The 25,886-nt window shown below is 36.1% G+C and overlaps 2 protein-coding genes across 4 annotated transcripts; both read left to right on the forward strand.

Moving 5' to 3' along the window:
- Positions 1-19: 19 nt before the first annotated feature.
- On the forward strand, positions 20-13,535 carry LOC132153108 (sorting nexin-4-like). Its single transcript, XM_059562343.1, has 14 exons — positions 20-163; positions 1,289-1,413; positions 5,285-5,423; positions 5,504-5,653; positions 6,495-6,542; positions 6,970-7,025; positions 7,116-7,188; positions 7,596-7,657; positions 8,058-8,123; positions 10,364-10,453; positions 10,833-10,932; positions 11,556-11,701; positions 12,049-12,163; positions 12,315-13,535. The coding sequence occupies exons 1-14, from the start codon at positions 77-79 to the stop codon at positions 12,360-12,362; spliced, it is 1,305 nt and encodes a 434-aa protein (XP_059418326.1). The 5' UTR covers positions 20-76; the 3' UTR covers positions 12,363-13,535.
- Positions 13,536-15,529: 1,994 nt separating this feature from the next.
- Positions 15,530-23,963, forward strand: LOC132153109 (zinc finger protein 148). 3 transcript variants are annotated; one of them, XM_059562344.1, is made up of 7 exons: positions 15,530-15,707; positions 17,833-18,220; positions 18,459-18,584; positions 19,003-19,126; positions 19,205-19,288; positions 19,586-19,704; positions 19,795-23,963. In XM_059562344.1, exons 1-7 carry the CDS (start codon positions 15,703-15,705, stop codon positions 21,400-21,402), a joined length of 2,454 nt encoding a protein of 817 aa, XP_059418327.1. In that variant the 5' UTR covers positions 15,530-15,702; the 3' UTR covers positions 21,403-23,963. The 3 variants fall into 3 exon arrangements, with proteins under 3 accessions (XP_059418327.1, XP_059418328.1, XP_059418329.1); XM_059562345.1 differs by having other exon boundaries at positions 15,531-15,707; positions 17,747-18,220; XM_059562346.1 differs by having other exon boundaries at positions 15,531-15,707; positions 17,751-18,220.
- The last annotated feature ends 1,923 nt before the right edge of the window (positions 23,964-25,886 follow it).

Here is a 25,886-nt window from a genome sequence, read left to right on the forward strand (position 1 = left end):
ATGTCACGCACGCATGCACGCGCGCGATCACGAAATAGTAAAAGTGGCCAACGCGCATGCGCGAGACTGGTAAACCATGGCGGATTCAGGAAGCGAGGATATATCGGTGATTGGAAACACAGATCTGACTCCTTCGGAGTCGGAAAACAACCTTAAGAACACGGTAAAGTCCTTATCTGACTGTTTTTATGCGGCGTGCCCCGATGGTGTGCTGTTTTGTAGTTGTGGCGTGGGCGAGCGCGTGATCTGTGTACAGTGCTTTGGATGATGAATGGCTATGTTAGTATTGCTAAAATATCAGCAGGTTCTGCGAACACATTACTTGAACTAAATACATGTTGTTGTTTTTTTATTGCACTGTTAATTAATTCAAAGAATGAGGAATAAAGAATGCTTATGTAAAGCCACGTACGTAGAAAGTTGCTTTACTTTATGCAACGAAGAGCCTTTGCCACGTAATGTTAGTTTGTAAACACCCAGTTTCTCATTCACTCATATACAGCTCCATATTTGAATTTCTTTATGGGCTGAAGCTTCAGACATGAGAATAAAATGTCCAATATCTGCTATTAGTTTATATATTTTTTAATATAGCAACATTTGCATTAAGAAAGTGATCAGAAGTTATCACAAGAATATTAACTCGAACAATTTTATTTGGTTTTCTTTTTATGAATATTATGACATTATTGCACGCAAATCTTAAACCTCCTGTCAAGTTGCTGAAAAACAGTGTGAAACCATTTTCTAGTCTCCATTTGTTCATTAATTTATTGTCTAGATTTAGAATAAATATTTGTTGGTCGACTTATGTCTGTATCTGATGGTGTTTACTCACACTGAGCAATACTACAGGCATGGAAAACATTTAATATTGTGAGAAAAGGAAACCAGGAGATTTTACCCGAATTGTGAATAGCTTGCTTTTTATACCACCTGCTTTTGACTAACAATGAAAGATAGCTGATCATAGTTCAGGTCAGAGATGTAAATGAAAGACTCTTGGCCTTTTTTTTGGAAAGGGATGAACCTTTTATATGTCCAGACTTCCTGTTTCAGAAGGAAATATGTCAACATAGGCGAGAAAACTCTTCTCGTCAAGATATTCAAAGCATAGACGTCATTTTCCAAAAATGTGAGGATGCTTGCAGAAATATCCTCAACTATTTTAATCTAAAATCTCAACCTCAATATCTAAAAGTTTCCTTGACCATTTTTTCATTGAAAGTATCATAAGGATTACTGTAATGGAATTGAACATTGGGATTCTCTGGACCAACATTTACAGATGGTTGAAAAAGCGACAAGTCTTCTGAAGAAGATGGAGATCAGTGTGGCTGAAGCAGAGAAGAGGACTGGGAAGAATACCGTCAACATGCAGGAGACTTATACAGTGTATCTTATAGAGACAAGGTAAAACACTTGACTTCACTTTCATATGGAAGCATATGGGTAGCGATATTCAATTTGGAATGTAATATGCAAAATGGCAATGCATTTCTGTATTTACATTTACATTTTCCAATACATTTGTGCAACGTTTGGTGCAAAATGAAAATGAAAATTAAATTACATAATTTTCATTTGCCATTTCATACACCAGTTTTAATATGTAAAATGAATACTAATTTTAACGCTTTATAAGTTGCAAAATTAAAATGAAAATGTATTACAGAAATGATTAGATATGTATAACACGTTCAAGCAAAAACTGTGGCAAAATTATAATTTAAATGCTATTTTTCTTAAATGCATTAACACTCACAGTCAAGACACTTCGATTGCATTTTCATTCAATGTCCCGCAATGAATGTAGCAAAATTCAATGTGCACATTGAAAATGCATTCCGAGCCGATCACGTGTCCGCCCCCTCCCATCATGTCAATCACTGCGTGAACAAGGCGGGGCTTGCAGAGACTCAAATCTCAAGAAGAGGATTCAAGTGAGAGAACATGGACAAAACAGTTGGTCCGTGTACGTTTTGATCATTTTGGTTTATGGCTTTAATATTTCATTCGCACTGGTGGGCGGAGCTGAAACATAGTACATATTGCATTGTCTTTTTGCATATTACATCCCAAATTGAATATTGCTACCCATACGCTTCCATACTTTCACAGTGTTACAACGTGTCATTAAAGGTGAAATATGTAATTTCACCACAACTACAGAAGTAATAAATGTTTTCGAAAAGTCCCACCCCAAAATCACGCATTGGTTGTGCATATATTGCTGTGTCAGGTTTTTTGAGAATCAAGATTTGAATGAATGAATTACTTTTTGTTCAACTGATTACTTACAGTAGCGTTAAATTTGACATGAAAGAGAAATTCACCCTATATACACTGAACAAATAGTTGTAAATAAAGATAATTTGAAGTGCTGTTTTAGCCTTCCTAATTCAAAATTTCACATTTAATTAAATGTGTTTGTTGCGGCTTCTTTGTAACTATTTGTGAAATTTACCAGCAATTTCTGAATGTAAGTAAATCAAGTAAATCCTTTTTTGTTAGTATATTTTCTAAATGCGTGTTATTGATTTCATCACAACCATTCATGCAGGTGTTTCATTTATTACATTTATCTTTTTTATGTAATTTTTAAATGTCATAAAACGAATTCTTTCTGGTGACGTATGCTGGATTTCTCCTGTCACTCTGCCCCTTTCTACAATCGACTGCAAGCTTGCATTAAAATCTACCTCCATCCAATCCGAATAATTATACTATGGAGTTTCTATTGATAGTTATTATATTTATACTGTAGTTGAGCCAATACTAGACAGAGGTAAGTAAAGTTAACTAGGTACTTTTTCTTTAAAGATGTCGAGGAGCCATTTAAACCCTACCATGTCACAAGTATTGTACAGTAGATGTTCCTATCTTGACATAATAATGAAGGTAAGGGGTGTGGATGCAGTCAGTTTACAGCTGGAAGTGTGGATCTGCCTAAACGAATCATTTTTAGCCATTGCGGAAGATCCGTGAATTGTCTTTGTGAATGCCAATAACCTATTGTAGATGAACCAGGTTTACACATTGACTGTCAGACTGAACTATGAACTGAATCCAAAATATGATGGAGTCATATACAGCATAGTTAGACCAGCTCAGGAACTGTGGAAAGCGGCAGCAGACTGGTAGAGACCATCGGATTTCCTCTCTTTAAGTTCACTTCATACTTAAATATTTACACTAGACCTTTTCTTCCTGTGCCTGGAACTGTCACTTTAATGTTCTTTCTACATCAGGTAAAACAAAACAGGAGTATTCCATTTGACAGGAAGTGACATGCAACAGAAGTGTCACTTTCACCTTTGCCCCCACGCCCCCCCCCCCCCCCTCACCCCACCAAGCTTTGTGTTGGGAAGAGGGACGTGTCTTTCTGGAGAGGTGATGAGTCAGCGCTTCAAGCAGATGTGCTTTGTCTGTGTTTCCAGCAGCGCCACACACACACACACACACACACACACACACACACACACACTGGCCAGAGTGCAGTGACATGTTATCACATGAGACAAAAACAATACTTAGTGGTCGAACTCATAAAATCACTGTCTTTAACCAAGACATTTTCAAATGTGTTTTTTGGTACCGTCCTGTAACTGGAAAAGCATCCATAACCAGATTTGTACATTTTCCTAATGAAATGAAAATGGTGCTTGCTCATGCAAAAAGTTACCTTTAGTTTTTACATTGACATTTATGCGTTTGGCAGAAATTTATTGAAAACGACTTGCATTGCATTGAAGATTTTTTTCATTTTACCAGTGCATCCCCTGGGAAATGAACCCATGACCTTGGTGTTGCTGGCGTACTGCACATGCAAACACTGGGCTTTAGAGAACAGTTTGGTGCCGCTGATCTTGGGGAAAGTTGTACAGTCTGAGTGGAGAATGCCTCCCAGCCAATCCGCACCTTCCTTGTGCTTTGATTTCATCATGGATTATTATTGTGTAGCTAAGATATGTGCACCCATTTCTTCCCTGGAGCCCTCAGGAAGCTCTAATTTCAAAATCTCCCCATTTTTCTTCAATGTTCCCCCTCTTCCCCATTTATATTTCCTTCCCTGTATCTCTTAATTTCTGTTGCATTTTTCCATCTGAACGATTCAGGGCTCCAACAATTTTACAATTAAAAAAAATGTTACTTAAAATTTGTAGCTGTACTACTAAGCTGTAAAATATTTTATTTCATTGGAAATAATTAATTAATTAAAAATAAGTTAATTAAAATGATTCATAATTGAATAATAATGAAATACATTTCATGTGTTCAGTCTGTTATCGGATTGTGCTGTATTTTGGAGGAAACATCGGTGTGTGTGCACTTCCATTTTAAAGTTTGGTCCTATGTGCTCACCAGTGCTGCATCTATTTGATCAAAAATACAATAAAAAAGGAAATATTTAGAAATATTATTACAATTTAAAATAACAGTTTCTATTATAAAAGATTTTTAAAAGTCATTTATTTCTGTGATGGCAAATCAGAATTTCAGCAGCCATTACTCCAGGCTTCAGTGTCACATGATCCTTCAGAAATCATTCTAATATGCTGATTTGCTGCTTAAGAAACGTCTCATTGTGAAAGAGAAAGAAGAAAGTGAAGTGACATTCACCCAAGTATGGTGATCCATACTCAGAATTTGTTCTCTGCATTTAACCCATCCAAAGTGCACACACACAGCAGTGAACACACACACGGAGCAGTTGTTGTCAGTTATGAGAACTGCTTTTTTGATTTTATCTGTTGACCATTAAAAATGATCAACTGGGAAAATAAAAAAAATTGCCGGATGCCTGATTATTGAATCATGTGATTTCTCCCGAATCTCTAGTGCCCCCCCCCCCCCCCCCCCTCCCCAGGAACTGACCCTGGAGTGATCTTTAATTAATGCAGGAGTATTTATATGCATGCTCCTTCATTGCAGTGTGATTTAGTAGAGTTCTGCTCCTAAATTAGCAGCGTTCATGGCTTTATGCACTAGGAATTCAGAAAGATTACACAGCGCTGTTAAACCTTTGGCATGTGTTTGAAAATGCCCTTAAAATTACTACTTTCATAAACTAGAACCACAACTTGAAACTTCGTAGATCTCTGCAGTGTTTATTTCAGAATAATTTTGTTTAGAAATGAGCTTAAACCAACTCCACATTTCGTGACAGAAGTGTTTTTAGTCATTTTCCAGTGACATACATATCAAAGTTTATACCAATCTTTTTATAGAAAGGCTATTTCACTCCATTCTGGTAGTCTGTTCATTTGATCTCTGTTTTTAGGCCGGTGGATGCTGCGTCAGAAGGGAACAATCCTGTCCCAGATTCATTGTGGAGGCGTTACAGCGAGTTTGAGCTGCTTAGAAACTATTTGTTAGTCACCTATCCATTTGCTGTGGTTCCTCCATTGCCTGAGAAACGGGTATGCAAGACGCCTTGGTTACTGCTGCTCGTAAATGTGTTTTGAATTTATGCACTGTAACTTCATGCTTTTTGCAACAGGCTGAATTTGTTTGGCACAAGTTGTCAGCAGACAACATGGACCCTGACTTCGTGGAGAGGCGTAGGGTTGGACTAGAGAACTTCCTGCTCCGAGTGGCCTCACACCCAGCCCTGTCCAGTGACAAGATCTTCTATTTGTTCCTCACTGAGGTAGAGAGTTCTCCCTAAAGCTGTCTGGACAAAGCAAAGGGTGTATCAAACCAGTAGCATGCCACTCACACTTTGAAGTAGACAGGATATCCCATTTGCATCTTTGATTTTAACATTTGTATATTATTCCTAATTTGTAATTAACGTAGAAAGTTTTTGTAGATTTTTAAAGAATTAATTTCTGTTTCTATTATGCTGTCAGTGTTTAAAAAAAATTTAAATCAATTGATGGCCTAGTAGAAATATAAATCAATTGAAAAAAATAAATAACCACATATAATTGCATAAACAATACCAATGAATAAACCTACAATTATCAAGGCAGATAAACAAAGTTTGGATATTGGCTTTAGATTCCAATATTTTCATTTTATTTCTATAACACTACTATTTAAACGTTTGTGAGATTTAACGATTTTTAAATGTTTTTGTGCAAAAATAGCTAAAATGTAATATTGGTGAACAATATTACTGTTAGAATTAACTGATTTCTATTTGAATATATTTTAAAATGTAATTTATTCCAGTGATGGCAAAGCTTCAATCTTTCAGAAGTCATTCTAATATGCTAAATTGGTGCCCAAAACATTTCTAACTTTTATCAATGTTGAAAACAGTTGTGCTGCTTATTATTTTTGTGGAAACTTTTAGAGTTTAATGCTGATAAAAAAATCTTACTCATCCCAAACTTTTGAACGATAGTCTAAGATTATAAATGACCTACTGTACAGTCCAGCAATTCAGTGACACCTAAATTAATTTGTTAATTTGATTTATGGCATTTCATGCTGATAATGTCCTCTGTCAGTGTCAGAAATTGCATCCTTTCTCTGCCCCACAGGAAAATGGTTGGAAGGAAACCGTGTTTGAGACAGGTTTTCAGGCAAAGGTATATAAGCACTTTCTAGTTCATTGGGTTCTTTCTCTCTCTAAACCTCTACCCACGACTCTGTTATTTATATATTGCTTCTCACCATAGACCAGTATATATATGTTGATATAAATATGTGCTGATTTCAAATAAAACTTGTGTGAAGTAACTGAATTGCTACTGCAGTGAAGAATCTGTTATCAGTACGCTGTAGTTTATGTAAAAAGGCACAGGAAGTCTGTTGGACCGTTCTGGTTCAAACGCGAAAAAGCAGCGGTGCTTTATGTTAGTGTATATTATTGCCATTTTGCAGTGTTTATCTGATCTCAGTCGTTTAAAAAGATTGTTGTAAGGAGTGCCTGTAATCCTGTTTTACACCATCTGAAAAAAACAAAACCCAAACATGAATCTGTCTGTCAACATTTGGCCTTTGTCCTTCTTACAGGCCGATTCAAGATTAAAAGCTTTAAATGCCACATTCAGAGTGAAGAATCCAGACAAGTAAGTCATTTTTGCAAACGTCATGAAATGCATAAAGATATGGCCGTGCTGAAACTAACATTGACCCGTGTGTGTGTGTGTGTTTCACAGGCGATTTGCAGAAATGAAACACTACGGCGATGAGTTGCAATCTGTTATTTCGCAACTGCTGAGAGTTCGTGCAGTGAGTATAAACAAAGTCAAGACAGCCGAATATACAGCTTTTTCACTCCAACAAATGCCAAATTTAAGTATTGCATTTATTAGGTGTTATTAGGGACATAAACGGTAAGAAAAGCGATTCTGTTGATATTAACGGTTCTTTTAGTACTTTTGAGGAAGCAGCACGATACTGTTTTAGCCAACTTGTTGAATTATTCTTCTGAAGTACCATTTATTCCAAAAAAATTTATTTTCATATGAACAGTCTGTATTTACACTGATTTACAGTAAGTCTTGAAAGACTCTGTTTTTGATTTTTATATTTATATATATCTGGTTGCGTTTGAATCATAGAGTAGATCTAATGAAAATTTATTTCTTTTTTTTTTTATATAATAATTTACTAACAGAGTTCAACTCTTCTTTTAGAGAGCAGCTGATCGCCTGTATGGAGTCTACAAAGTGCACGGAAATTATGGGAGAGTCTTTAGGTGATGTTTTTTTGAAGGAATAGTTCACTCAGATATGAATATTTTACTTGTGTCATGTCAAAACTGAAATGGCTTACTTTTTTCTGTGGGACACAGAAAGAGATGTTTTGCAGTATGTCCATATGATGACCATGTTTATATGCATATCATTGTCTGATTATGGTTTATGTTTTGGTTAAGACTTTATTACTGAAAAAAGACGTTTAAATGTTAAAAATTGCGGGGGTCCGTAAGATTATTATTTAGCAAGTATGCATTACATTTATTAAAAGTAAAAACTTTTTTTTTTCTAAACCGTTTTTGTGAGAAGCATCTTTGGGGGTTAATCTTTTGGGTTGTGATTTGTGTAGCTGCGGTCAGCTGCATTGGTTCAATGTGAGTCTTTGTTTGTTTTGGACAGTGAATGGAGTGCCATTGAGAAAGAGATGGGAGATGGGCTGCAGAGCGCTGGCCATCACATGGACGCGTGAGTTCACAGCATATGCAACATAGCCACTTTATGAGCCATTCTCATGTACCTTTATGGGATTAGTGCAAGACTTTATTGCAGCTGGTTTTGATTGTGTTTCTCCTGCCTGGGACGATCCTGTTACCCTCTGAGAGATCATTGAGGGACCTGAAATATGAAGGTGCTGTATGATACACCCTGTGATGGCTAAGGCCACACTTGTAGTATGAATTGGGCTAGTTTATTTTGTTGTAGACTTCTAATTCATTTCTTTTGTAGGAGAAATTGATTTTTGTTTAAGGGATTAATTGTTTGTTTATAAATTTAATGTATTTATTTTCTCTCCCTAATATTTACCCCAAACATTTAGTGTTAGTTGTGAATGTTGTCTCATTGAAGATCAAAGAGCGACATAATTCATAAGTAGAGTGCACGCTAGGGATTGAATAAAACCACAACTACACAAGATATGGGTTATTTTCTTTAATTAGTTGAAAGATTAAGTATCTTACCCGTGGTTCTGCCGGGATCCATGACTGCAGCATGGAACCAAGGTTTGTAATTAAAAGAGTGCGGCATTTCCTGATGTCCTTTACATCCTGTGTTAGGAATTATGGGAAATGTAGTTTGGGTACCACAAGGGTTTGGATTGTTTGTAAATTGTAAGATTGGCATAATAAAGTGCATTCTTTCCATTTTATTTTATTATTGCTTTATGGTGAATGGAATTTAATGTTTATAGAGTTTATTTGTGTATATATTATACTTTTCTTTTTCATTTAGGTTTGATGTACAGACTTGAGTCCCCCGTAATTATAAAATGGTTTGCTCTGGTTTGATAAAAGGGTGTGATTTGTCTAGGGCTGAGTCAGTTCTGGTGAGGGATCCCTGGAGAAACATCTGAGGCCCAGAACTCAGTAGCATGCTGATTTTATTTATCAGTTAGTTTTCTCCCCTTTTCCTTTCTTTTATTTTGTTTCCCCATATTTTCTTGCACTAACAAGTAGCCAGTAAGATGAGCCCTTGGGAGGCTCGGGTTTTGATTTTGGCTGGCAGGCCATGCCGCAAATCTCCGGGAGCCATGGCCAAAACGTCTTATTTTTTTTTAACATTATGATGATGATGTTGTTGTGAGAGGGACTCTCTCGCAGTAGTGTCCTTACTGAGTCTTTAACCAGCCCCTTTCGTTTCTATACTGGTTTTGTATTGCTGTCTGCTCTGATGGATTCCAGATTGCTGTGCTTGGCAGAAAGGTCAAAGGTCAGAGCCCACTGCACTGCCTGTCTGTCTCGGCACTGAAAGAAACAACCTGTCAATAATCAGTCCCTATTTGGCAGCTGTCAAACAGTTTTATGGATCATGTTGCTCACCTATTCCCAGAATTTCTTGTAATAGCCCAAACAGGCTCTGCTGCGGGTTTGGCTTCAGTTCCACAGGCTCTACGTCTGATTCAGAGAGGATAACGCATGTAGTTTTACTAGAATGCCGGTAAGGGGTGGGCGGTATGACCAAAATATTCATGATCTCTTCAAAATATTAAAAATATCATGGTCTCAGTATATATAAAAATATATGGTTATTGGAAACCCAACGAAAAGTTTTATATATTAAAAAACATGTGGTAATGCCAATTTTTGTGGAATTAAGTGAGTTCATCTCATTTTATCTTTTACTCGGAACTTGATGAAAACAAACTAAAAGGTTTATGACAAAGGATAGTTAAAAACGTAAGACTCAAAACAACTAATTTATCAAACTGATGGTTCTTACTAACATTTATTTAATTGGTCATGTTCAAAGCGGTCAAAATAGCCGTTATAGAATTTATTTATTTTATTTGGGGGGGGGGGGGGGGGTCTCCTCTCACCAAGGCTGCATTTATATATGAAAAAACTGCAATATTGTGAAATATCATTAGAATTCAAATAACGGTTTTCTATTTTAATATATTTGAAACTAGCTTATTTCTCTGATGCAAAGCTGAATTTTTCTGATTTTATTCTGGAATCTTTGTTTAATAGAAAGTACAAAAGAACAGTGTTATATGAAATCGAATTCTTTTGTAACATTGTAAATGTCTTTCCTGTCACCTTTAATCAATTTAATGCATCCTTACTGAATACAAATATATCATATGAAGTAATTTCTTTCAACAAAAAAAATCTTTCTGACTTCAAGCTTCACCTGTGACCATATCAGGTGAAGTACATGGAAGTGTTGTCAACTACCCTTTGATCAGGCACTTTTGTATGTTACAGGTATGCTGCTTCTGTAGACGATATTCTAGAGGAAGAGGAGCATTATGCTGATCAGCTGAAGGAGTACCTTTTCTATTCAGATGCATTAAGGTACAATATTCATTGCCTCATTCATTAATGTTAAGTTGCCTCATCTTAAAAGATTAGTTCACTTAAATTGAGAATTGTGATAATTTATTTCCCTGAACTACTTTAAATGTGACCTGAAGCATACTAAACACGAGCTGTTATAACAGTGAGTTTGATTAGAAATGTACATGGGCCCTGTTCTCACTGAACTCCCACCTTATTGATTAAGTTGCATGCGACTTTTGGTACACTGTGAACACAAACCTCCATCAGTTCCCAGTTTTCTTAAAAGAGATCACACTGAAGGGCATCTAGACTTTGTTCAACAATTTCCATAAGATGGTGATGATCTGCTTTTATGGTTGATTTTGTATATTTTGTGGTTTATGTGGTTTCACAGGACCGTGTGTAGGAAGCATGAACTGACACAGTATGAACTGGAGATGGCCGTCCAGGATCTGACCTCTAAGAAACAGCAGCGAGAGGAACTCGCCACAGGGGTCAGTGTCCATTCAACCACATGACACTGCTCCACATCACCCATCTTACTTCTGGAATGGGGGACTTTCCAGGAAAATTTATTTAAACCAGTACCCATGTCGTATCACAAGAAAGAAGGAAAAAATAGGCAAACAAATGCCTTTTAAATGTATAGAATATAAGTTGGCATGATTTAAAAATATACATTTATATATAGCATAGTTTGATATAATGCAGCATTTACTACAGCATTTACATTTACTCAGTCAAGTTTAATTTTTTGGTGCTTCATAGTCAAAATTTAGAACATCATCAGGTTTTGCGTAGTGATTTTGTTTTTTTTCCTTTTTTTTTTTTTACAATTTTAGGCAGATCAAATTGTGTCTGCCTGAATATAGCCTGTAGAGAATTACCTCATTGGCACATTTAACATGTAAACATTTTAGCTGCACAAAGAGCCAAGGAAATACAAAAAACATTCTGACCCGATTGACTAAAATAAATAATTATTAGGCCCACTTGGCCAAAAAAATGGGAGTAAAAATGTCCATATTTCAGCTTTCTGCAAATAAACATGGGAGGAAAAATGTGGTTTACTCCAGCCAATGGGTGTGATTTTACTTTTTAATTTTTTTCTGTGTAGACTATACGGACCTTCTCTTTGAAGGGAATGACCAGTAAACTGTTTGGACAAGAGACCCCAGAGCAGAGAGAGGCCAAGCTGAAAATGCTGGAGACACAGATTGAAGAAGGAGAGGAACTGGTCAAAGAAAGAAACTCTGAATGCGAGTAAGCAGTGCGCTATTCCCACACAATTAAATTGATGTACTGCTGATGATGAAAAGCAATAAATGTTGTTAGAAAATTGTTCTTAATTAGGTGGTTTATGAGCTGACATTGTTGCACAACAAAACTGCATTGCCTTCTCATTCCCTGCGGCTATACGGAAATTATGAAATATGCAGATATGCACCAAATACACATTCTTTGCTTATGCTGTTGCATTTCTGAGAAACCAATCCCAAACCCAAAACAGGCTAAATATGCAGGTCTTTCTTAAAAATAAGTAGATTCGGGGATACAGCCATTCATGTCAAGTTTCATCGAAATTTCACATTACATTTTTTTTTTTGTAGCGAGTTTGTGAAAAGTGCATGGGTGGACATTGAGAGGTTTAAAGAGCAGAAAGACCATGATCTCAGAGAGGCTCTCATCAGCTATGCCATCATGCAGATCAGCATGTGCAAAAAGGTGAGTGCCGTCAAAGCCAGCAAAATAAACTTCAAAAATGATTGTGTCATTACAAAACCAGCAAAACACAATCTTTATTCTGATCAGACACAATGGAGAAGTGATATAATGGCAATGAAACATAAGCAAGGTTTTTTTTTTTTTTTTTAAGGGAATTCAAGTGTGGAACAATGCTAAAGAGTGCTTCAATAAGATGTGAGGGTTCCAGCTACGACTACCAGAACACCAGGAGGCCTTGGAGATGTCAATCCAGAGAAGCACACACTCCTAGAGACTGACCTTGGGGTCTAAAGTCTTCCTCTCAATCCTAAACATTTGTCAGCCTCTTGCACCAGATGCTCTGGTGTAAAAAGGTATCAAATAATATTGACATACACTAGTTTCAGAGTCCAGATAGTGAATGGATGGGGTGCTGTTTTATTTATTTCCAGATTTTAAACCTGGTTACTTTTGTGACTGCACAATTTTGACCTACACAAGAGCTTGTGAAGGTAATGGACGATTCTTAACACTTCAGAGAGATACAAAAGAACGACTTAATTGGTATTGATTAATCTTGAACAATGGAATCATTTCTTTATAATATGTCTTTTTCTTGATGCTGTTTGTTGTCAAAATGTGTGCCAAAATCATTCCTTTTTCTACTTTCCATTAAAGTTTTAACTACTTTAGCTCGCCATAAAACAAAAGCACAGATTAAAATTGTCGATGCAAAATAAGAGCGTGGGATTTTGAGGGAGAGAAAAAAAGCGAATCCAGCCGTTCCATTTTTATTTTAACCCATATACCCCTCTTCATATTTTTAGTCTTGCACATCTGGAAAATGATCTTTATCACCTGGCTCAGAGGACACCTAAAGTCAGATTTCCTAAGAAAGGAAAGTAACTTATTCGCATGCAAAGTAAATTTGCCGTGACGCCCATACAGCAAACATTCATCATAATATGCTGCTCTGTCACTTTTCTGCACATTCAGTCATAAAAACATAAGCTGTTTATATCACTGACCCCCTCCCTTTAAATGGGTCAGTTCATCTGAGAAATATTAATATGCTGTTTATGCCTTATTCAAGCATATTTTCTTTGTTGCCACAGCTTCCACTATGAATGCCATATTTGTCATTTGTTATGATGAGTGGGTGGGTCAGTGTTTAGATATAAGTCTGGCTGAAGGAACACGAAGGTCACAGGAAAGGCAGGATATAATAATTTTCTCATTTTAGAGCTGCATGATTAACTCGGCCTGACCCCTGTTCATTTGGTTCATTTTTTTTTTGTTTAGAGTAGGGCAGAGATAACCATTTTGTATGTATTCTGTTAAAATCATTGTTGTGTAACACTAATGATAATAATAAAAAATAACATTACCATTATCATTTAGCTTGTGTTTTCATTTTTAGTGAGGGTCGCACGATTTTCATGTGTTCATCTGTTTTAATAGTCTAAGAGCTCTGCAGTGATCTTTTTTTTAATGTGGAGTTCATTTTGACTATGTTTCAATTTATATGAATTTTTTGAGTTTGAGGTGTAACGTTAATGAAAATACACTGTGCATGAGAATGCTTCTGTATATAACCAAATATACAGTGCCCTCCATAAGTATTGGAACAAAATTGTTCTGTTTGTTGTGGAGTCAAAGATGAATATGAGAAAACTACAGAATGTGCTGTACAGAATGTACATGGCTGTATCTAAAACTGGACCTCTTCATTTTAATGATGACTTAATGTATGATGGCAGTAGCAGAATGAATTTGGAAGGGTACAAAATCATTTTGGCTTCCAATATTCAAGAAAATGCCACCAAACTCATAAGAAAGCACCTCATATTGGATCAGGACAATGACCCAAAACACCCTGCCAGTTCAGTCAAGGACTTTATCAGGGCAACGAAATGTAAAGTCTTAGACTGCCCAAATCAGTCTCCAGATTTTAATCCGATTGAGCATTAATTTCAATAGCTGAAGAAGAGACTAAAGACAGAAACTCCCCAAAACAAGCAACTGTTGGAACTAGCTGCATTAAAGGCTGGAGAAAAGCATTTCAAAGCATAAAACCAAAAGTCTGGTGATGTCTATGGGTTGCAGACTTAGTGCTTTGATTGCATGCAAGGGATCTGCAACTAAATATTAGATTTTAACCTTTTACATCTGCCGTAAATTCAACTGTTCCAACACTTATGCTCACATCAAATAGTGGGATGAACACTAAAAATGCCAATCGAAAGACCTAAAGATAAAATGTACATTCTGTAGTTTTGTCGCATTTTCATCTTTTAATCATATTTGCAAATGTCTTGACTCCACAGCAGAGAAAGCAATTTTTTCTTTACTGTTCCAATATTTATGGAGGGCACTGTATTTAAACTTTAATCAAGTTTAAATAACCAAGTTTAAATCTGTCAAACTACAAATGTCTTATCTCTGTACATTAAACTGAAGTGGGAGAAAGTATTTTAACACTGGAAAAGAATACATTCTTTAACATTAGCTGTGTACTGATAAAAAGAGTGCATTTCTTTAAACTAATCAATTGTAGTGATCTCTACAGCCTCAGCCATTTCCTCAGGAGGAATCTCCATTCGTTTGTTGTTGTTGTAATGCTTCCCTCTAGTGGTGTGTTATACTTATGAACAATTTTTTATAAAAAAAAGCCTTTGATATAACAGACTGGCCAGATGTTTGGTTTAGCACGGGTTAAAGTGGACACTTTTCTTTTTTTTTCACAGTTCTTAATTTTATCCACTTAAATATCTTATTAAATTGAGCCCAAATCAGAAATGAATGTTTTTTATGTTTAAATGCCACTAATTCACCTCTTCAGGTTGATTTTAGGGCAGTGGTTCTCATCCTTTTTGACTTATATTTGCTATGGTATTTGTCTTGTAATTATGACAACGCTAGTTGTCAGAAACTGAATTAAACATTGATTCATTTTGTGATTCTATGATATTTTGTGTCCTTTAATAAAAGAAAAGTTTTAGAGAAGACCTGTTTTGTGTTGTGTTATGCATTTTAATTGTTTGCATAGTTTGTTTTAGGGCCTTTTTTAAACCATTGATGGTCTGTTTCTTTGTTTGTTTATTTAATCTGCGCAATTAATATTTCTTTATCATTTTTATTATTACTTTTTTTATACAAAAGTCTCTGACAAAAATAAATAAATAAATAAAAAAGAATCCCTGAAATTCGTGTTTCTATTACATGAGTCTTGAATACACTCGAGGGTTAATAATTGAGGCTTAGATAGGGTGAAGGAAATTTTGGTCCATCTGTTCATGAATAAATCAATTTATATAACATACCACATCATCCTCTATTATTAGCTACACTTATTGCTTACATATATTTCAAATAGCAAGCAAACACGTCCTGTCAGTCTCATCAAGAGCGGGTCCGCTGCGATCCCACAATGCACCGCTGCGCAGCTGCAGATGGAATGTAGCTTGCTAGCCTCTCGCGCTAGCCGCGGCGTCGCAGTAAAGTTTAACAAACACATCATGAGCGGCTCGAACCCGCCGCCAACGCTGCACTGACGACACATGCGGTACGTATACTCTCCATCCGCGAAGGACTTCGATACAATCAGCCGAGAAAATGTTTGCAGTCCTCTGTGTGCGTGATGAAACGGCAGAATAGAAATTGAGATCAGGCCGATTTTAAACTAACATGCATATGGTAAAATAAAATTAAAGTCATTATTTAATACAGTAGCCTTATTAAGCTCACGTCAGATTAAATGCTCAGATGTATCTCTGACAGTGGCAACAGGCAGCCAGTGTAAACACATTCATGTACTTTACGTTTTTGTGTTAGTTTATGCACACCAGCATTATCAAGTCTGTACACTTAAGAGCTTAAACTCATATCTTCGGCCATTTTAGTTTTATTTTAAATCATATGTTGATCCCATAGACTCTATGGTTGATCTACTTCCTATTCGGGTCGTATTTAGTTTAGGTTGATGATTGACATGTCAGAACATGACTTTTACAAAGTCTATGCATGTGGAATTTTTTTTTCCACCACTGATATAATGTTTGCTTTTCTACAGTCAAGATTGACTTGCTCACTGGACACATTAAGGGAGAATGTTCTGCAGAGATGCTTTGGAACAATATGCATTGTGAAAATTTTATAAAAATAAGACTGATTTAATTGACCTGTCATCTAGTTGCAAACCAGCTCATATACGTTAAGTCAGTAGAATAAGAGAATAATTATGAATCTCAGTCTCATATTTATGAGGTAAATATCAATGATTTGAAAAGTACAGCAGGATTAAAATGCAGCTTAAATCTTTCAGTATTGAAAAGTACGGAAATGTTATGTCACATTTATTTATATACTATAGCTCTTTATACATTACAGGTTGTTTCAGGGCAACTTTACAGTAATAACAGCTGTATAGCAGGACTACAGTATATAAATAGTCTACTGAATATATTAGTCTTTTTAGTCTCATTAAAATAGTAAGAATTACAAGCAGTAATCTGACATAAAAATGCATTAGGGATGTTAATTTTGTTTAGTTTTCCTAACCGGAAACCAACGCTTGTTAAATGATTATTAACCGTTAACCGACAAGATTATTTTAAATTAAATTTGATTTAGATTAGAAAAGGATAAGTGTCTGTGACCTGTTAAAAATACTAACATTTGTTTCACGGGGATTAATTTTACATGCGCAAAAACCAAACAACAGAACATGAGGATTCACATGGTCTTCATAATGCATCATGCACCTGCAGCACTTCTGCGAGCAGGGAGAAAAACATAATAAAGCTAGGCTATATATAGCAAATAAATAGGCCTCTATGAGAAATATATTTTTACTTGAATAACAAATGACGTTAAGTCTGGCAAGTAAACTAAAATATTTATTAGCCAATGGTGATTCAATTGCCAAGGTGTCCGTAGAGAGTTGGCATTAGGCCTATTTCTGAATGAAATAATAAAATGCGACTTATTAAAAGTATACACAACATATATATATTTTTTCTCTACAATTTTTTTTATACGTGTAGCATAGCCTATTTTAACAATGCAGCAAACATTTTTTAATATTTTGATAAATTGCTGAAAATAAATTACTTTTTAAACCATTTAACTGATTGTATTAATCGGTCAAAATTCTTAACGGTCTCTTAACGGTTAACCGGTTAAAATGAACATCCCTAAAAGGCATGAATGCTTCCTAAATAAATTAGTTTATGCTGCAGTGGCAATTTTGACAATAACTGTTCAAGACGTGTCAAGTCAGATTGAGTTTGTCATTTCTCCTCTTTCTAGCAGGTGATGAAAATGATTTTGGTTTGATTGTACATAGAGGCTAGACCAGCACTGGGTTCCAAAAGTCTGAGATCACATTGAAAATATCCTCTTTATTTTATTTAAACCTTGAAATAACATTTTAAGATTTTTCAAAAGATCCCATTTCCATCCATTAAAGCACAAGACACTCTTTGGATCATTCTCAAATCATGCTGGAGAATATGGATCATCAGGTTTTGCTGCTTCTTGTCAAAATGGGAGGGGATATGAGGTTTGTTTTCTTTAAGCTCAAACTTGTTGTTTCTCTCTCAGCCAGGTCAACAGAGAGGAAGTGCTGTGAACGCAGCTGTGTTGACTGTTGATAGGAATCCTTATGTTGGTCCTGTCTCTTCCTGTAGCTTCAGCTCAACTGCTCAGCGTTCAGCGATGAACATTGATGACAAGCTGGAGGGGATGCTCATGAAATGTAGCCCTGTGGGGCTTCACCACTCATCCAGAGCTTTGGGACCCTCAAGGGTGGACAGAAGAGGAAGGAGAGGAAGTTTGGATATGACACTTGGAGAACGGAGCTTGGCTAATCATCCCCTTTTGGCAGAGGAGGATGATGATGATGATGATGATGAAGATGATGATGAAGACCTGGCAGGTGGAGGCTTAACCTCACATGATCTGATATCCCAGGATGACCTCATGGCTCATGAGGAGACAGTGAAAAAGGACAGACAGGATGAAGCCGCTTTCTCACAGCGAATCTCCCATAAATTACACTATACACTCAATATGCCAGTAAGTGTACAGCTGTTCGAGCTGATTAAGAGCTATATTATTTATTTTACTTGTGCAAGTTCCAACAGCATTGTCAGTGAGTAAATATTGGGTAAAGTTTTCAGCAAATTTGCCCAAATCTGATTTGTCAGAATTAAACTGTATTATGGCTGTATCATGGTAAAAATACATGTATAAAAAGATATTATTAATTCAGTAAATTAATTTAATGAATGATTGTTGTTGTTACTTTTGTTAGGTAAATATAAAGCAGGAGATGAAAGTGCCAGACTCATTGATACTCAATAAAAAGGAGAAGAAACCAGGGAGGGACCCATCTGACTTTCACAAAAAGAAGAAGAGAAAGCAGCGCTCGCCTGCAAAGGTTTAATATAATTCATCAGAGATGCCACTGATAAAATACCAGTATGCTCTAAAATACCTAAATGTGTGAGATACTTCACAGTGCAAAACAGTGGTGGTAAAGTAATTTAAAGTTTTAAGTGAGATTGAAAGTGTCCTGAAATTGCTTAATTTGTCTGCTTGCTTTTTTAAAAATATAATTGTATTTTTATTAAAGGCTACTTGCTTACTGAGGTGATTGCACTCATTGAAATTTTATACTAAAAACTGCGATGCACATCTGTGAATAAGCTGAACTGACATTTATCATGTCCTTTTATGGCACTGGTTAGCCAGGACATGAAGTATTATGACCACACAGATATGATGCTCTAAAAGAGCACAAGCATGAATGATAAGGTACAGTAGATTTGAAATTATATTTCCTCACATCTTGTTAGATTCTCACTATTAATGAAGATGGATCTCTTGGGCACCAGAACCCAAAGTCTCATGTCTGTGAGCACTGCGATGCTGCTTTTCGGACAAACTACCATTTGCAAAGACATGTCTTCATTCACACAGGTAAGTGGTGTAATGTGTTTTGGGAATAAATGACACATAAAAGAACAAAATGGTGAACAGAATTTTTTTTTTTTGCAGGTGAAAAGCCTTTCCAGTGTAATCAGTGTGACATGCGCTTTATTCAGAAGTACCTGCTTCAGAGACATGAGAAGATCCACACAGGTAAGCAGAGATGCATTATACCAGTGGCAAAAAAGTGTCCTTTATGTTTTTTTTAAGGTGTTGTAAGACATTTTCTTCAAGAATGTACAGTGAAATCTTGATTGATGATCTATTTAATAATGTATCCATTGCAAGCCCCTTTTTCTGTGGTGCCTCTTTGTACTCTGAGAAAGCAAGTCTAGGGTTAAAGGCCTACTTTTTCCCCTGTCAGTCTTGACTGGGAAAAAGTAGGGCTACTTGACTTGCCTAAATTGTTCTTTATATCTTTCATAATAGTATGTCATGTCGGCCCTTTAGGAGAAAAACCATTTCGCTGTGATGAGTGTGGAATGAAATTTATTCAGAAATACCACATGGAGAGACATAAGAGGACACACAGTGGGGAAAAGCCTTACCAGTGTGACTATTGCCATCAGGTAAAGGCAGTCCAAAGCAAATCAGTGCAATTAAAATGTTAGCATGCATTATACAATCTGAAGCATGATGATGTACGTTTTTCCCAACAGTTTTTCTCCAGAACTGACAGAGTACTAAAGCACAGACGAATGTGCCATGAGAATAAGGACAGGAAGGTGCAGAAAACAGCTGCCAAAGATGGCCCTCTTCGCACCTCAGAGACATCGGGCTTCTCTTTTCCTACCAAGGAATGCACGCTTCCCAAGAAGAAACGTCAGAAGACCTCTGATAAAAGTCGAGTTGCGCTCACAAGTCCCAGTGTTGACAAAGTGGTTGAAGCTGGTAACGAGGAGAAGACGGAAGACCAGCTGGCCAAAAGTGAGTGTCTTCCTCTTTACACTGTAGCCACCAAGGTCAAGGATGAGTATGTTGTGACAGATTATTCCGTTGAGCTCCCTGATTCCCCGCCTGGCAACCGGCATCTTGCAGGGGAGGAATCAGAGATCATCAGTCCTCCGAAACTAGTCCTGAAGAAAATCTCCAGCAGGAGAGGTTTGAAACAGCAGGCCCTAGAACACCCCCAGAGTCTCTCACCCTTGTCCTCATTCGAAGAGAGCAAAGTTACAAGATACACATTTGAAATTGTGGACAACAAAGGCCTCTTGGATGTCGAGACCAATCCTGACATGGAGTCGGTTGATTCCCTCCAAGGAGGACAAACAAAACCAACTGGGAGCAGCACAAATTATGATGACGCCATGCAGTTTCTCAAGAAGAAGCGATACCTTCAGGCGGCCACGGCAAACACTAGTCGAGACTATGCGCTTAATGTAAGCAGCATTGTGTCGCAGTCTTCAGTCATTCAGGCAGCTGTAGCAAGCGTCATCGATGAGACCGTTCCCGCCACAATCCTCTCTGAGACTCCAACGCTGAATGTGGAGATCAAGTCCAGTAACGAGAAGAACGTCCTTCCAGACGAGGTCCTGCAGACGCTCCTCGATCACTACTCCAATAAGGCCAACGGGCAAGCAGAGATTTCCTTCAGTGTGGCTGACACCGAGGTCACATCCAGCATCTCTATCAACTCTTCTGATGAGAGCAGTCCCAGTGAGACTTTGGGAACCAGCTCACAAGCACCCCCGGCCGAGAAGGCCAGCCTTCTACAGGAGTACTCCAAGTTTCTCCAGCAAGCACTGGAAAGGACCAGTCAGAACGACACCTACCTGAACAACCAGAGTCTTACGTTTGTAAATGACAGTGCCAGTCTTGCTGGCCAGCCTTTGTTTTCCACAGAGAAGCAGTTCACCTCCCCATCCCGGTTCAGACAGAGCATGAACTCTCCATTGAGGTCCACCTTGGAGAAACCGAACTTTAGCCTTTTAGTAGATTCCCAACACTCCTTCTCCTTTTCAGGTGACGAGACCAACCCTTCCTCAGTTTCGCCAACGGAGGACTTCCTCGACCAAGTGACTTCTCCCAAAAAAACAGATGCGCAAAGCATTAGTCAGACATTTCAGATCGCTACTTTTGACCAGAACTTTCGATCTCAGTTTCCAAGCTCACGAGCTGGAATATCCTCACAGTTTAGCATTGCCAGTGGACAAGTTAGCCTGAGAGGTCATGGAGGAACAGACTTCCCAGAGTTCTCTCTTGTTAACGAAACAAGAACTCAACTAACTTCATCTCCAGATGCTACAAGCAGCCAAACCTTTGGCTAAACAAGAGCTTTTAATGATTTGAAGCATTTTAATGGCACTTTATAGTTCTGTCAACGAAGGCAATGTGATCTCTGTGCAAGTACCTATGATTTTTTTTATCTTTAAACAATCACGCATGTGGAGCAGAGTGATGCACGCATTAGATTTAATTTATCAGCACTTCTAATGGAGACTATGGGATACTCTGTGTCATTGCATTATTTTATTTGTGCGTTACACATGTAGGGCTTGGGATGAATGCACTATGGCTTGCCAAATTAGTTAGCTTGTGCATTCTAAAATTAGGAATTTAAGCTACAACAACAGTTCTGTTGTAGTGGTCTAAATTAAAGGGTCAACGTAGCTTCCTAGAGAGAAAATTATACAAAAATCAATTCTATGTTGGCCTATTTTTAGCATTCATTTATTTTGCTTGGAACAACACGCTCAACAGACTGACCTAATAATGAAGGTCTATGGAAACTACTCTGACCTAGCATTACAATCATTTTTTGCAATTGATAAGTTTTGTAACGTGTTGTCTGGAGAGGTACTGAAAGGACCTTACACTGATGCTCTTGACTTGAGTGAGGCACTTCATGATTGATGTACTGCAAGTCACTTTCGTTTTAAAAAACGAGTAACATTTTTCTGCCATTGTAAGCTAATTTGTGTATATAATTTTTGTGCATTTAATTACTTACTGGAGTGTTTTTAAAAATGTTTGCATTATCTGCTCCCATAAAGAATCTCTCTTAGATGCATTTTGTTTAGAGCAATCTGCAGGTATTGGCATACTGAATTTGTATGGACCTAGGATAGCCCATCATTTTATATAACCATAAAATATTTTTGCACATTTCTCCTAAGGTTATTGGATCAAAACAATAGACATTCTCATGTTACTTCTGAACAGATCAGTACATATTCATTAGAGGCTCTCTTGCCAATCAGATTTAGGAGCACATGGGGAACAAGGCATCTGTAGAGGGTTTGTTTTCTTGAGTTTTCAGATGCACTCAATAGCTCATGAACATTACCCATTAAATAGCACTTTGAGCTCATGGGCAGTTTTTGTTATTGCTTTAAAGCACTTTTCAGTTCCCATCCTCCCTCTACTTAATATACACATTCAGTTTTGAGTGGAATCAAGAAAGATGATTTAAGAATGTATAGTCTGAGATTATATTCTTTGCTTTTTCGTTGTCTCAAAAACACCCCATCCATTACAAATATTTCTTTGTATCAGATCCACTTGCTTGTTACTTATTGGATTAACATAGAACAAAAAATAAAGTGTAATGTTTGGTAAAGTTATACTAATATGTATATGTACACAGCATTTATTATTCGCACATCTGTCTTTGTTGGCTTAAAGCTTTGTTTCTCTTTTCTCAGATTATTCATGGAAATGTATCTGCTTGCCCCATAACCATTAATCATAATCTTGATTAATTGTAGTTTTATGATTTATACTCCTAGTATCATGACAAACTGTACACTCATTTATTTGTAAATCATTAAAAAATATATTATGTAAATTGTTTAATGGTTTTAGAAACACACAAATTCACTCTGCTCATATTTTGTGAATGAGGCCCTTTAAGAACAGTCCTGTTTTTTTATTACATTTTTTTTTTTTATTAGGTGTCAAAGACATTTTACTGTGTTTTTGAGTATGATCTATTTTATGTGTGCCTAAACATTCCTTTATTGTCCCTTTATTTTTTACACATTGTAAATAGGTTGTATATTTTAATTTGTGCATTTTGATGTGCACATATCTTTGAGTGTAGAGAGAGTGCGACATGATTTAATATTTACTGCCATTTTGGTTTACTCATTCCTGTAGTCCTTGATGGCTCTCAGCACAACTTTTGTGACTAAATCATGTTTGTGTTCGTTTGTAAAATTACAAATATACTGTCCTCTAAGAATTGCCTCTGAATGGGTTTTAAATAATTATAATTGATTAAACCTTGTATGGATATCATACACCATCAGAGGAGGAGTTTTTTATGTTATTTATCATTTCAATATCATGTGATACCTTCATTATAAATATTTAATCAATAATTACTGCTACAGATGCTCTAGAAATTGCTGAAAGTGAAATGATAAGTTGAGGGAAGATTTTAATGCTTTGTTTTTGCTTTATTTCCTTTTAGTAAATTGTGGATTTGTTTTATTCTTTTTTTATGCTCAATTGCTATTTGTAAAAGGTCATATCCATTTAGACACATGACTTGTTCTTTACTGGGTATTTTGAGCATCAAAGTCTCATCTGGTGTTACTTATGATGGATTATTGTTTTCTTTCAAGTTTAATTTGAGTGAAAAATTTAATGGTTTTCTTTAGTAAGCTCTTCTGACTAGTTTTAAACATTTAATTTTATTGGGGAGTGCATGTCCTCTAACTGTCTTTGTACACTGGTTATAATTTTATATGTATCCATTTTATCGTAGCCAAATTATTCCCATAGAATATACTTTATTGCAATACTTTGCCTAAGACATGGGGAAAAGTTGTGATTGGATGTCTCTGATTGCGTGCCTCTTGTTGTGTAATATTAAATTTCAAAATACAAAAAGATTTTGAGTGTTTTTTCCATGTGTCATGATAACTCATCACAGGAGGGAGTGGGTGGCCCCTGCCTGTTAAGTATAAGCACTACTGTGTGAATCTCATGAAACCATCCAAGAACGTGTCCGGTTCATTTTTAACAAAAATTGAAAAATGCATTTTGCTTAAAATAAATTAATCCTGTTTATATATATATATAAATATATATATATATAGTACAGACCAAAAGTTTGGAAACATAACTATTTTTAATGTTTTTGAAAGAAGTTTCTTCTGCTCATCAAGCCTGCTTTTATTTGATCAAAAATACAGAAAAAAATTTAATATTGTGTTATATTATTACAATTTAAAATAATTGTTTTTAAATGTATTATACTTTAAATTATCATTTATTTCTGTGATGCAAAGCTGAATTTTTAGGATCATTATCACATGATCCTTTAGAAATCATTCTAATATGATGATTCATTATCAAAGTTGGAAACAGTTCTGCTGCTTAATATTTTTTCAGAACGTGATACGTTTTTAGGATACGTTCATGAATAAAAAGTAAAAAAAAAAAAAAAGAAGCTATGTTTTTAAAATATAAATATTTTGTAATAACAATATACACTACTGGTCAGTAATTTGGGGTCAGTAGTTTTTTTTCTTTCTTTTTTTTATAAAATCAATACTTTTGTTCAGCAAGGATGTGTTAAATTGATAAAAAGTGATGGTAAAGAAAATATATTATTAGAATATATATTATTAGAATTTTTTTTTATTTTCAATAAATGCAGTTCTTTTTAACCTTTTATTCATCAAATATATTAGACAGCAGAACTGTTTCCAACACTCATAATAAATCAGAATATTAGAATGATTTCTAAATGATCATGTGATAGTGACACTGAAGGCTGGAGTAATGATGCTGAAAATTCAGCTTTGCATCACAGGAATAAATTATTTTTTTAAAGTATATTCAAATAGAAAACTATTATTTTAAGTTGTAATATTATTTCACAATATTACTGTTTTTTCTGTATGTTTGATCAAATAAATGCAGGCTTGATGAGCAGAAGAAACTTCTTTCAAAAACATTAAAAATAGTAATGTTTCCAAACTTTTGGTCTGTACTGTATATATATATATATATATATATATATATATATATATATATATATATATATATATACATTGCATTGTGATTGCATACACTATATACTTTATGACAATTAAGCATATTTCTCCACATTTTCTTCAGCTAAATGCAAAAAAAAAAAAGAGTATATCATGTAAATTATTTATTCACAGTAGTATTTATATGGTTTTAGTTCAATCCTAATGGAATGGTCCTTAAAATAGGATTCATTTTGTGCAAATATTTCTTGTTGTCTTTATTTATTTTAAATCTGTTTAAATGTAACCATGATAACATTTTTGTGAGATAATCATACTGATAAAAATGTGGACCAGGGTTGAAAATATGGGCTTTTAATCATGTATGGTTGACACATGACCACAGCTTTGCATAAAAGCATCTTAAATAATTTTAATTGGACTTTACATAATATATGTCTACTGGTTAGTTGGACATTACATACAGCAGAGTGGCGCAGCGGAAGCGTGCTTGGCCCATAACCCAGAGGTCGATGGATCGAAACCATCCTCTGCTAAGACCTGTGGGAAGTCGTGGCCTGGTGGTTAGAGAGTCGGACTCCCAATCGAAGGGTTGTGGGTTCGAGTCCCGGGCCGGCAGGAATTGTGGTGGGGGGAGTGCATGTACAGTGCTCTCTCCACCTTCAATACCACGACTTAGGTGCCCTTGAGCAAGGCATCGAACCCCCAACTGCTCCCCGGGTGCCGCAGCATAAATGGCTGCCCACTGCTCCGGGTGTGTGTTCACTGCTCTGTGTGTGTGCACTTCGGATGGGTTAAATGCA

Source organism: Carassius carassius, chromosome 11 (genome assembly GCF_963082965.1).
Source record: "Carassius carassius chromosome 11, fCarCar2.1, whole genome shotgun sequence".
Classification (NCBI taxonomy): domain Eukaryota; kingdom Metazoa; phylum Chordata; class Actinopteri; order Cypriniformes; family Cyprinidae; genus Carassius; species Carassius carassius.